The following is a 14233-nucleotide window of genomic DNA, read 5'->3' on the forward strand; positions in this document are numbered from 1 at the left end:
GATCTCTAGCCTATAGTAATTAGAGGGTCTCCTTCAATGACCTACAGATGTACAGTTTAATTCTGAATCTCTTACCATTTCTAGCTCTAATACTAATGTCAACAGTGACATGAGTTTAATTGGAATATGATATCTGAGCCTGTGAACATGAACACAGGGAAATAACAAGGGAGCTGCAGTGCAATTCCGGACTCTTCTGCTTGTGGCTGTTATATGGCTGCTTTCTCTGTACCTGCCTTGCGCTGTTCATGCTTTGCAATTTATTCATGCATGTTTTGAAATCATATTTATGAGTGGTGGTTTCTTTAGAGTGGAGTGCTTATGAGATTTGTACCTGGCTAGTTTTCTCACAATAACTGCAGAAATTTTATATTTCAATTGACGTATGTCAGTTTCCACATGGCCAGTTTTAATGAAAAAAAATGCATCATTGTCAGTTTCCCCAGCTTCATGGCTGCTCATCCTTTGCTCAAAGCCAGCACACTTTTGAAGCATGAATATTGCAATTAAATAGCAAAGGTTTGGCTAAAGTGGGAATGGTATAAGAAAAGAAACTTTTAAAATCAAAGCAGCTCACTGGAACCGAAACATTATCTAACCTAAATGGGCTGCATGTCAATTATATACATCAGCTTGTAACATGTTGCCTTTGTTTTTTATTTATTTACATGCAACTGAGTGAGCAATCATGATCAAAAAGGTTTTATGCCTTTATTACACAGGGTGCCAACTGGTGTTCCCAATTTTATTTGTTAATTTAGGCATTTACTTTGCTAATTCATTCTGTGCCTGAAAAGGCTCAAAGCGCTTGCATCTGGATGCTTTCAAAAGGTCTGCCTCATGGTTATTTATCCTCAAAACCTTTATATTTATATTGCTATCAAATCAAGACTAGAAGGTGATTTGACTTTCAGCCCTGGAATTTACAACAGTGAAATGTTTTAGCCACTAAGAAGTAGATAATGTAGTCACTAAATTACTTTTACTGTTACTTCTGCCTCAGATGGTAGACTAGAGTGAACATGATTCCATTAGTCAAGGGGTATTTTTCTAAATGTAATTTTTTTTCCAAAAAGAACCACCAAATACCTGAAATTCCATTTCTTGATATGTATAATTTACAGTTATTAAACCCGTTATCAGCAGAAAGGTTTTTGCATCCATATACATTTGAGTTGCAAATTGCTGTTCTTTTTTCTTGAAAATACAGTCACACTGACAATTTAGTTTTTTCTAAACCATAAATATTATTTCCATATATGTTTGAAATCCTGTCAGAAGATAGCAGACATCACTAGTCAAGGCAGTAACATTGTTGCATTTAACTGTGTCAAAATTCTCAATAAATGACTGACATACAAAATATTCTTTGTAGATGTCCCAGTTTTAAATCATTTCTGTGATAATAAACAAAAATATTTTCTTTCCAGTAATTTGTCTTGTAGGCCTGGGTCTGGTTGTCTTTTTCTTCAGCTTCCTGTTGTCAATATTTCGCTCCAAATACCATGGCTACCCATACAGGTGATATCTCATTTAATTCTCATCTTACTTATTTTAATAGCTTTGTATAAGTTTAATAATTGCTTTCAGGTAAAAAAGTCTTTAATTGTTACCACTGAAGTCTATGGGACCAGGAAGAAGCAGGAAGAATGGTGATTAATCCAAGCAAACAAAAAAAGGACTGGAAAGCTGAGGCTGTTCAATGCAGACCAGTTAAATAGGTTTGAGCACAGATGTGTGGCATATGCAGTGCCTCATGAAAAATGCAAAAGAAAATGTGCTTGAGTTTATAAAACTTTATTAGTTATTTATTTGTGTATCTTTATAACTAAGATATACATAAAACAGGGCACAAGATCACCAGACCAGTGTACAGTGATTTATCACTAAAGGTACCCTCTTCTTTTTTCAGCTACACTATGTAGAAATTAGTCTCTAATCATTTTATGTACAGAGGTCAATTAAACAGTTTATCTAACAAGCAGAAAATTAGTAAAAAAAATACAGTTCTTGCCTTTTGGTGGATACTTTCAGCTTGGGGTTCACCTACAGAGGTAGTCTAGACTTCTGACTCACATCTTGTTGATCTGTTGTGTGTATATTTATCTATATAGATACACACAAACACACACACACATATATATATTCACACATATATACTTATGTTTCTATATCAGCCTGTCAGGAATAGGAAGCTCATAGCATTGTCTTGTGATTCTGGTACCTAGCCTAGCTAGAGGAAAAGGAAAGGTGCAGTTAAGCATATCTTTAGTGATATAGTCATGATGGACAAGACTACTGAAGTAAAAGCAATAAAATGTCATTTCCTGAGTCATCAAGATTGTGAGACAAAACAGAGACTTTTGATTTTTCTCTCCCAAAGCTTTGTTTTGTAGGTTGACTAAATATTTTAATAAGAGTACTTTTCCTTGTATTCTGTTGTCTGGGTTTATAAATTCTGTTCCGTTGACTGCGCTGCTCTTCTGCTTGTCTTTCCTCCTTTTAAACTTTCCTGTAGCAATCTATGTATATATATACATTTATATGCATATATAACATACATATATATGTCTTCAGTTAACATAGTCTTAAATGCTGGGCTTTACAATAAAGATACAGTATGCTTGAATAATGTTTTCCCCCATCTAGTTGGCCACAATGCATTTGAAATAGATGAGATTTTCCTTATTCTAGTGAAACTGATTTCTTTAAACTAGTGGACTAATCTTTCAAAGAATATTAGTCTCCATTACTATTACTGTGTATGGAACAGTAAGTGGATCACATGTATTGCAATGTAGGTATAGTAACATTTTGCTGAAAGATCTGGCATGATGACATGTCAACTAAAATATATGTAAGTGAAACAGTACAGCAGATTAGGAAAGTTGTATTTTGAAATAAGTAGGGGAAAAAAGAACTCTTAATATTAATTTTAAGAGTTCCACTGGTTTTACAGCCACGGCTAAAGAATCAAGTGAGGAATACTTCTACAGTTTTTCTTATGTAATTCTCAGTGTTGATTTATATGACTAGATCTTGTGATTACATAGCAGCCAGCTTTATATTCTGTTATGTTCCGCCATGAAAGACTCATCCTTCTGAAGCCTTTTTCTAATATATACAACTTTTCTATGATTAGTTTTTGCTGAGGGACTTTAGAAATATTTTCTTGTTTACTGAGCTTGATGTCATTATGCAGATTAATTGACATTTAGATTAGGTCACCTTAGAATCATTTTAACTTTTAATAACACCATACTCGAGACAAGGAAACTTCTTGCAATGTGCACAGAAAGTGTTCTGCTTTTTACTAATTTCTGCTTATGAAAAGGGTCTGCAAAAGGCCCAATAGAATCATATTGTAAGATTACATCAGTATGGTATTAGTAGTTTGCCATCTGGGATAATCTCTATGGCCTCTAAGCATCCTGTCTGGGGACTGCCTTCCAGCTTGACTGACGTGGGGTCAAAGACAGGATGCTTTCCTAAATGTGAGATAGTCTTACTTCCCATTAAGAGCTTAAGGCTTATAATTAAAAGAAGGATTTATGAGCTTGATTTCCAGCTCACTTGAGAAGTGCTGCTGAAGGATGTCAACCTGTGGTGTGAACTCCCTTGCATCTTCTCATAGCAGGTTTTCTATAAGAAAAAAGCTGTTGTTGTTGTTGTTGTATTCCTTTAATAAAGCAATTTAACAGTTACTAAAGAAAACCTGACAGTTGTACTAGTCTCACTTTTAGGTCTTTCATCTTAGAAATGTTATCACCTATTAACAACAGGCTTCTATGGCTGTGCCAATTTCTAAAACTTGCATGGCTTTTGTGAATCATACAATCATAGAATGGTTTGGGTTGGAAGGGACCAAAGGCCATCTAGTTCCAACCCTTCTGCCATGGCAGGGACACCTCCCTCTAGACCAAGGTCTCCCCAAAGCCTTCTCTTCTCTGGGCTGAGCAATCCCAACTCTCTGAGCTTGTCTTTATAGAGAGGTGTTCCTGCTCTCTGATCATCTTCGTGGCTCTCCTCAGGACTTGCTCCAACAGCTCTATGTTTATGTTCTTCATGTATTGTGGGGCCCAGAACTGGACACAAGACTTCATGTGGGGTCTCACAGAAGTGGAGTAGAGGGCAAGAATCACCTCTCTTGACCTGCTTGCCCCACATCATTTGATTCAGCCCAGGATATGGTTGGCTTTTATTTTCAGTGAGATAGATTTATTTTGTGATTTTTATTATTATTTTTTTTTCCCTCAAAGTTGAATCTGTGTTTAGTGAAATATCAGACATCTTTTCTTTGCAGTGTCTAGCAAATGAAGTGTCTAGATCCATGCAGATTTTGTACTCCTCTGTTAGTATCCATGCTAAGAATCATAGAATCATAGAATTGGCTGGGTTGGAAGGGACCTCAGAGATCATCGAGTCCAATCCTTGAACCACCGTTACGGTTGCTAGACCATGGCACTGAGTGCCACATCCAGTCTCTTTAAATATCTCCAGGGATGGAGAATCCAGTACTTCAGTGGGCAGCCCATTCCAATGCCTGATCACCCTCTCCGTAAAGAAATTCTTTCTAATATCTAACCTAAACTTCCCCTGGCACAACTTAAGACCATGCCCTCTTGTCTTGTGGAAAGTCGTCTGGCAAAAGAGACCAACGTCCACCTGGCTACAACCTCCTTTCAGGTAGTTGTAGAAAGTGATGAGGTCTCCCCTGAGCCGCCTCTTCTTCAGGCTGAACAGCCCCAGCTCCCTCAGCCTCTCCTCACAGGGTCTGTGCTCGAGTCCCTTCACCAGCCTGGTTGCCCTCCTTTGGACCTGCTCCAGGACCTCGATATCCTTCCTAAACTGAGGGGCAGAGGGGAAGAGAAACAGGACTTGGGAATTCTATTAAAAGTTTAGTTTCAAGAAATTTACTTACATATGCAATGCATGTGGAAAATAAGTCCACCTATTAATATCTTAAAGCTTGAGAGAATCCAGAATAGTGCTAAAAAGAGCAATTCAGCAGAACCCTGTTAAAAAGAGATAGTGCTGCATCATGTTGTTAGTATTAGGGAACTATTAGATTCATAAACTAAATTCTGTCCTAAGAAACTAAGCAGATTCAATATCAGTAACACATATAAAGTAAATTCATAAAAGAGTGAACACTGTGGATGGATAATTCGGTGAGAAGCATTTAATAGTTGGCTAGCTGTTAATGCAGTTTTCTTTATTTTTTTCATAATGTTACCACTCCTAGAGAATTAAGCAATATCTTACAGGCTTACTTGGATTGTCATGGATTCTTCGTGTTTTAATAGGAAGAAATTAATAATTCAATCTTAAATCCTCACTTTATGCAGAATTAGTGGAAACCATCACTATAACTGATCTTTGCTTTTACCAAATTTCATTTGCTAGTTTCCCAAATGTATAATTTACCTCTTTAGTCCTTTCCTTAATGTTGGATTTATCAAGTTTCTCTTGGGTAGCTCTGACCCCATTTTCTGGTGCTTTATTTTAAATAGACATGTTATTGATTTGTTGACACTTCAGTGATCTCAACATGTCATCTTCACAACTCTATCGTAGTGTTTCTTAAGAGAAGCCTCTTTGGTTTATGTGCATAGTTCTTACCCATTTTAATGAAGTGAACATGCAAAACATTAAGGAGGACCAAGTATCTAAACTCTTATTTTCTCTTCCCCCCCTTTAATATTGTACATTTTAACACTTGTATACCCTTTATTGTGAATTTCTTAGAATATTCCAAGGAGATCCATGCCCCACCAGTTGATCCCACTGTAGATATATCTTAAGGTGTTAAATATGTCTGTCTTTTTACTTGCACTGGTTGTAGGTTTCACCTTGAAACTATCAGTCTTTGTGATAAATTGTCCTCGGGCTAGTAGAGCTTTGCCTGCTAACAACAATGCATACTAATGATCTGTCAGAAAAAGAGAAGTAATCTTTATCTTGGCATGCCTAAAACAACAGTTAAAGAAAACTGAAATTGTTTCAATGCTTATGCACCATCTCAAGCATCGACTTCACTGTCCTACTTTAAAAAAAAAAAAAAAAGAAAAAAAAGAAAAAGTCAAATAGAGTAAATTGTTTGTGTTGTCTGGCACTGAACAAGGAAATAAGTCCTCTGTGAAGCAGCATGCATCCAAAAAAATTGAAACAGTAACACAACCTGCTGTGTATCCTCTTTCTCTCTAGTGACCTCTGTGTAGTGAATATAAATCAAAACAGAGGTGGATAAACAAAACGCAGCAGTCAAAAATTAGAGAAAGACACTTATTTCCTTTTCTAGTGTGTATAAATGAAAGTACTGGGAATGCTGTTTGACCTTGGTAATGCCGTTGTCAGTGTTAATTTCTGTGACAGGAAAAAAGTGTCCTGAGGAGCACCAGTGCTCTTTAGAAGGCGTGTATGGAGGAAAGGAGAGTAACATTTTGTATCAGTTTTTTCATTCATTTTCCTGGTTTTTATTATTCCTTCCGTAGAATTTTCTTCTTGAAGGCCAGGGTTGAGGAAAAAATGGTTTAATTAATATGCTGGTAAAAAGCCCTTATACAATAAAGTGTTGGAATGGCAAAATGGAGGTCATCATAAAGGTTACTTACTGCATGAACACAGTCATGATGGATGAGCTAGCATGTAACAGATCTGTTTGCTAGAGACATTTTTACCATGGCATGGCTTTTTCATGCCTGTACCAACCCACCTTTTGGGAACTAGATGAGATTTTTCGTTTGATAAAACTTTCATTTTAATTGCTGTCTTTACTGAAAGATAATGCAATAATTCTATTCTATACTACTAAACTTTTTCCCTTTATAATGCTTTCTGGATATCTGAGAGAATCTTCTTTGGGAGACTTCTCACTCCAATATTTAAAGTGAATAAGTGATCAGACACTCAATGACTTAGCAATAAAATTTCATTATATCTACACAATTTTATCTGTCAACTAATACACTTGGGAATGACAGAGAGACCAGGAGAATGGACTCTAAGTTAGCTTTGCTTGTCAGGAGAGAGTTTGGAGGGCTTTCTAGAAATCTCACTTTAGGCAGTTTATCTAAAAATCACACAGAATGTTAAAGGAACGAGGAAGGTTGATAAGAACAAAACAAAATGCAACACTATAATGCACAATGTTGCATTACTGGAAATTTTAGGAATGCAGATATTACCAACCCCAGTTTCTTAAAGAGAACATATAGACAGAAGTCTTATCCACTGTTTACTGATGTTAAAAAAAAAAGTTTCTTTTTTAATGTTTGTTTGTTTGTTGGTGGGGTTTTTTGTTCGTTTTTTAGCCTTGTCTGAAGCCTATTATATGCCCTGTGTTCTCTTTTCTTTGTTTTTTGGATGAAACTTTTAGCACTGTTTCGTTATTGTTGACATTTCCAATAGTTCTTTCAAGTCTATATTTTATCTTCTTCTCTTGTTTTAATCTGAATTTAAATTAATGAATAGCTGAATACTAGAAGTTTTCACATAAGTTTTCATTAACTAGCTTGCATTAAATAGCTTTTTAATGAATTTTTGGTACCTGCAGTTGAGCATGTTATTATCAGATTATCCTTTGTAGCTGTTGTATTTGGGTATTATTAAAAACAGTAATGTGAAAAGTTTTTAGTTAAATTATAAAAAAATAATTACTATAAAAATAATTATTTCATTTTTTGGAATAGAGGGTGTGGGTGTTGATGGTTGGGCATGGGGGTCTTGGGGGTCTTTCCCAATCATGACAATTCTGTGAAACAAGAGCAGACAAACTGGAAAGATACAGAGCCTGAATGAAATTAAATGCAAGTGAATAAAATGGAATGGTTATTTCTAGGATATATATTAGTACAGTATTAGCAGCTAGAACAAATAGTATTTGCAGGCATATAAAATCTATTTTATTAATAATTGTGAGCACTACTAACAACATTTCAGTTGTTCTGTGTTGATTGCATGCATAAATAATTTGATTCACCTAAAGTTTATGTAAGTATACATCTGATAAACACCAAGATTCACCACTAGACCTGTGCTCAGCAAAATAGGCTACTTTCTTCAAAACACCAGAAATCAATATTACTTTAAAAGAGCAAAATAATACACAGTTATCAAAGCCTCTTACATTCAGCATTTTCTGTACTACTTCTCTTTATGTGGCTGAACTCTTCAGCAAAGAAGCTGTTCATTGAAATGAAAGGCAAAATAGCTCAGTCTTCTCTGTTCATCTAAACCATGCAACAGTATGCTGAATTAATGAATATCCTCAGATCCCTACGTTTCTATGTGAAGTGTCCACATTCAGTGCTGCTTTCTAGTTTTTCAAAGAATCTGAGATCTGAATTCTAGGTCTCTGGTCCTATAGCAAATCGCTTAAGAAGTGTGGGCTTCTTTCCATGGCAAACAGTTGGGTCTCCCCCTGTGATTACCATCATTAAGAATGCCTCTTTGTGCTTTTGTGGCTTTCCTGTGAATCTTTCAGTTTACCATTTACTCGTACCTATTCTACTAACTTCCAGCTAGTTAATGTCTGGAAGGGCATAGGTTGCCCAGCCTTTCCTATTCTGCTTTCCCGTGCTTTACGTAACAGGGAATGGTTTCTTTTTTCCTTTTTTCATATCTACCCCAACAGATATTGTCCAATTGGTTAACTCTAGATTTTTCAGAAACTGCTCAATCCCCAGTCCCTCCTGCCCCCTTCTTTTGGCTACTTCTATTTTAGGACTTTTACAGTGTTATGGCTTTTTGTGGTTTTCCACCTTAGGCTTTTTCCTTCTTTGTGTATCTAGCTTCTTCAGCTTGTTTTATAACTTCCATATAACTTTCATGCAACTTGAATATAACCTTTGAAGTGTTTACCTTATCCAGATTCTGTATGATATCTCTTAGCTGCTAAAGATGCAGTTCACTTTTAGATAGAAGGTAAGAAACAATAGCTATGGTAGCAGCATATTTATCTAAAATGACAAAGCCCTACTGTATGTCTTTACAGTTCTATAATTCAGTCTTTTACCCTTCCTGGTCTATCAATGCTTCCTGCCTGATTATTGCTTAATTTTCAGGCCTTGTCACTTTTTCACTGTCAATATTTATTTCTCTTCTCCTCACCAGTTTCTTTCCTATTAATGGCCTTACACATCTATCCTAGATCTGGATTATCTTTTTAGTTTCATATGCTGAGCATTCTCTTGCTTCTCTGCTTGGCACTTGACAATTCACCCTTTAATGCAATTTTTCTTGCTATTTTTTTCTTTTAAATAAGCACTTCACCCTCCAGCACACAGCCAGTTGCCATCTGTTTTGCCTTGGTTTGTGTGTCTTGCCTAATAAGCTTGACAGCTTTTTGCAGCAGGGAACATCTTTTTACTGATACAGTCTTTTAAGCTTATGGCACTTGTATTTATGTTTTGTAATGATTAATTAATTATTCCATGAAAAGAAAACTGATGGAATTACTACACTGTGTATGCTAGAGCACGCTGCATATCTATAAGGAGATGGAAGTTCTTCCTTGCAAAGCTAGAGGCAGTGAACAAACCCCTCCAGCCACCTTGCCTTTGTGTTTGTACAGTTAACTCAGTCTGTAGTCACTCACAAGTCTTTCTCTCTGTTTTCCCACTTCCCAATTTATGAGATAACTATTCTTTGATAGAGTACTTAAAAAGCTGTGATGCACACTATATATCTACTTGTGAAAAATAACAAGTTTTGTTCCAGGGGTAAAGAAGCATCAATGTCATCTGAAACTCCGTTTATTAAAACATGAAAAATTTAAGAGTCTGTAACCCTACAGAGGCTTGCCAAATAATATATATATAATATATATGTACACATATATATATAATATATATATATATATGTACACATATACACACACACACCCTCCCTACTCTGGGATAACTTCAACAGAAAATGAAGAATGTTATAATAAATCTGAAACATCCTGGGAGAGGTAGTTCTCCATTTAAGTAGTTAGAGCAGATGAAGAACTTGATTAAATGAGAACAGATGTTTGAAGTGCTTTAAAAATTTTTTTTAAATAGGCAAATTTAACTTTCACTCAAGTTTTATTTTGCGTCTTTCATGCCTGCTTAACAATTAGTAAATGGTATGTAAAAACTTAAGAGTTTATTACACAAATGTCAAATGACTTTTCAAATTAGTGTTTTCAAGTCTTTGTTTATTCTTTTCATATAATTTTGATGCTATGTTTTATATGCAATTTTCATCATTTAATCATGTTTTCTGTCTTTTCAGCTTCTTAATTAAATGAATTCAAGAGGATTCATTTAGAGTTGCTTACCATGAAGATGAGCTGCTACTGATCTTGTCTGCCCACCAACGTTACATGTCTTCAAGAATCTTTCATTGGTTCATCTGGTTTTGTGATAATTTATAGATAGAGAAATTAATGCAGGTATATGCGATGAATGTGTAATTTATAGAAACATACAGTAAACACCTCATTGGGAAGTGCTAAAAAGTTGTGAATATAGTGTGCTTAAGAATTTAAATAAATTTCATTAAAACGGGCTTTTGTTTAAGGCTTCCTCATTAACTTCAGTACATGAATGCAAAGGGTGGTTTTCATCTGTAGTTTGTTCCAAGGTTTTGAGATGCTTTAGAACTGTACTGAAGTATCATCAGTTCTTCAACTACTGTTAAGAGGAACACCATGGTGATGGAAACTAGAATTTCATGATTTCATGGCACCTGGCCTGGAGTTTGCTCTGGAACCGTATATGTATGTACCTTCTCTGATCACTTCACGTATTTCCATCCCGTATTTCTTCTTTTCCTGGCTTAGCAGTTTTCAAAGTGTATTTCTTGCCAGCTCATCTCTTTTTCATGCCGAAAATTTTAATTCAACATGTTTTGTGGAATCTTGAAGACAAAGAAGGCTTAGATCAGTCAGAACTCAGATCCTGTTGATCTGACTCTGGTGGCCAAATGGGAGGATGAGGGCAACATTTTGTAATCCACAGCATGTTTTATTTTTTTTTCCTTAGGTAGCAGCAGAAGGGATGTATTATCCCTAATGATGTTTATAAAGCAATACAGATAAGTCTAATGGAACAGGAGTTAGAGCAGTTACCAGTTTTCTGTGTTCACCCAGCTTTGTGAAAAGCTTATGTAGGAATTTTTGATGCCATTTAAAAATGCCATTTTTGTGCTGCACACATCTTGTATTATATGAATTGCTCATAAACATTTGCATATGCCTACATAGTGTATTTTCCCTGGCTCAGGAAATGAGAAGAATCACATGATACTCCAGCTCAGACCTGCTGCTTCTTTTCCTCTCTATTGGTACTTTTTAAAGTCTCCGTTCACTGTCACTGGCATTACAGGAATTAAATCAGGTTGGAATTTCTTCATTTAAGATAAAGGAATGTCTGTAACTATGAGAATGAGTGACTAGACTTTCCAAAGCTCATTTCATCTAATGTTCTAACTCTTCCTTCTACAGAAAATACCAATCTATTAAGAACTGAGAAGTGTTTTAGGATAAGAAAAAGCAGGAAGAACAGCTGGTATCTTACACAAAAAGAAAGGAAGACTGCTAGTGCGGAATTAGTAGAGCAGCATTTAAATTTGAAGCTGAGGAAAAGCTGAGAAACTCAGAACACCTGACACAGAATGATACAGACTGTGAAGGGGGATGCAGCATTTTCAGAGGTGCAGTGGCTCTTAGCTGAGAATGCAGAAGGTTTCATTGTGTAGGGAAGGCAAAGCAGACTGCCCGTGATGTGAGTTGACTGGTATGCACCAGTGTGGTGATGCTAGGGACAAATTTCCAAGGGCTTTATGTCAGTGCAAAAGCTTAAGAAATGGAAGAATTAGAATGTGCAGTATCAAACAACAGCTATGGAGTAGCAGACATTCCAAGACCTAGTGGGGCAATAAATAATTAGTAGGCACTGTCACCGGGCTACTGACTTGAGAGTGGCATAGCAGGATATGCAGGTGACATAGTGGCACCATGTGTGAAAGATTGCAATGACAGGAGGAAAAGCAGCATTGCAGTAGGTCTCCATGATTGGAGGTCTTTGCTGACCTAATTTAAAAAAAAAACCTACCCAACCTGAACCAAACCAAACAAACTAAAAAAGAATTACAACTGTGCTAGTGACGTCTGATAAAGATGACAATAATAATCAGGAAGTGACAATAGAAAAACTGAAGTTTAAGACAGGTAGTAATAATGAGAGATTTCAAGACCATATCCTAATGAGAATAAGTAAGCTTGTGATGAGGTGCAAAGAATTCCAATGATACATGACTGCCTCCTGGAAGAACTGGTAGATCTCAAATAATGAATTTAAAAGTAGAAGCTTGAGTAGTGCATAAGCATTAGCATAAGAGGTATTCATGGGAGAGCTCCTCTATAACAGCAACTAAACCAGAATACTGTTTCCAGATAGGACAGTGAAAGTGAAATCTGAACTAATAAGCTGCAGCAGTGTAGAAATGAAGGCAGTTAATATAACAAATAAAAATCCCACATCAAACAATGAAAAAAGGAACAGTCCAGATAGCAAGATGCCTAAAACAAACCTGGGGGCTGTTAAATACTGTATTAGAAGCCCAGGTAGAATGTGTGCTGCAACTCATAAAAAATACTTACATGGTTCAATAGGAAAGTTAACTTCAGAGGGAGCTCTGTGTTTTGAATGGAACTGGAAAACTCATAGCACATCATGAGTCAACTGTAAACATAACAGGTCTAAAAAATAATAATCCAAGGATAATAATCAAAGTGGTAGCATGGTTGCACAGAGTTCTTTAAATACATCAATATCAGGACCAGGTAGGGTCCAGTACAAGGTACAGTGCCCTGTTAAGGAACCAGAACAGACCTCCATGTCAAAACTCTGGTAGTTATTGTTCCAGTTCTTTGTAGTACATGTTCAAGTGAGGATCATTTTGCCTTTTATATTTGCTAGAATAACTATGTCCAAGAAAAAAATAACCTTTAGTTTTTGCCTGTGATGAAAACGTAATATAGTTATATTCTTGCATGCTCTAATATGAATTGAAGAAATTCTGCACTTGTTAAGGCTTTGGGGATTTTTTACCCCCTGTATTTTCTATCTGAGATCCAGATTTTTCTATCTGACAATCCTCTATCTATCCCAGACACACACATACACAAGACTGCCTCATTCTTAATGAAAAAATTTTGGAACTGTGATAACACAGCCAGATGGAATGGTGTCTGGAGAGAGGTGTCCCTGCCCATATAGGTGGATTGGAACTAGATTATCTTTAAGGTCCCTTTCAACCCAAGCCATAGTCCAATTCTTCTTGGAAACTTTAAAATCCAAGAGTAGAAATTCACCCACGTGCAGTCCATGTATGAACAGGAGCAGTGTATGTTCTTTGGAGTGTGGATACATCCTACACTAAGAGCTATGCAAGTTCAGAGCTCATTGTCTGCTGTGTGGCAAACCAAACTCAACACCATCTATAAAGAAAGGTAAGGTCAAAAATATTTTGCATCCACTGAAACTGTCACATAAAACCAGTATTTATTGGAAGACGTACACGCACAGAATGTTTTTTTATTTAATGTTACCTATGCTAAACATTTAAATTCCATGTCCTTCATCCACTCCAGGTTGCTATACTATTATTCAAGATACAGTTAACATGAATAAGCAAACCGAAATTTTTTAACCCAAATTTTTAAAATTTTTTAACATCCCAATAAGTGTATGATGCTGAAAGAAGCATCTTTCCATGTTTTTAAGGAAGGTTTGTATAGTGCATTAACACAGGTTAGTACATTTTGAGATAAGCAACTTCTGTAATACTAGGCTGTGTGTTTGTCCCTTTAGAGGGACTACTTGAATTAAATAGGGAATATTTCTCTGGCTTTTATTTAGCCTTTCTGCCTTGCATTTTAAAAATGCTTAGCAAGTATAAACAGTAATGAAGAAGCCTCAGAAGTTCTCAAGTTGGAAAGCTTTGTTTTATCTTCTAATAGTTATATTTTTGCTTTAGGATTCTTACTCTGGAGAGAAAAAAGCCTCGAGGTAAGTCATTACTGAGGAGTGCTTCAGGCAAAAACAGTGGAAAATATGAGTTTATCTAGGTTGTAGCACACACTTCCATGAGTATTTGTTTCCCCTCCGGTAGCACTTGATGCAGGAGTTTAATTCTCTGGGTTTAAAGGTAGAATACAGGAAGATTTAGATTATCTGTAAAGAAGAGCTGTTAACAAGTC

At 36.1% G+C, this 14233-nt stretch overlaps 1 protein-coding gene across 1 annotated transcript in view; it reads left to right on the forward strand.

Annotated features, from left to right (window-relative positions):
- TUSC3 (tumor suppressor candidate 3) overlaps nt 1-10537 on the forward strand; it is a 115644-nt gene extending 105107 nt beyond the window's left edge. The window contains exons 9-10 of the mRNA XM_030449737.1: nt 1431-1521; nt 10261-10537. Coding sequence (XP_030305597.1) covers nt 1431-1521; nt 10261-10276 — 107 coding nt within the window. The 3' untranslated portion in view covers nt 10277-10537. The remainder of the gene's footprint in view (nt 1-1430; nt 1522-10260) is intronic.
- The last annotated feature ends 3696 nt before the right edge of the window (nt 10538-14233 follow it).

The sequence above is a fragment of the Calypte anna genome, chromosome 4A (genome assembly GCF_003957555.1).
Source record: "Calypte anna isolate BGI_N300 chromosome 4A, bCalAnn1_v1.p, whole genome shotgun sequence".
Taxonomy (NCBI): domain Eukaryota; kingdom Metazoa; phylum Chordata; class Aves; order Apodiformes; family Trochilidae; genus Calypte; species Calypte anna.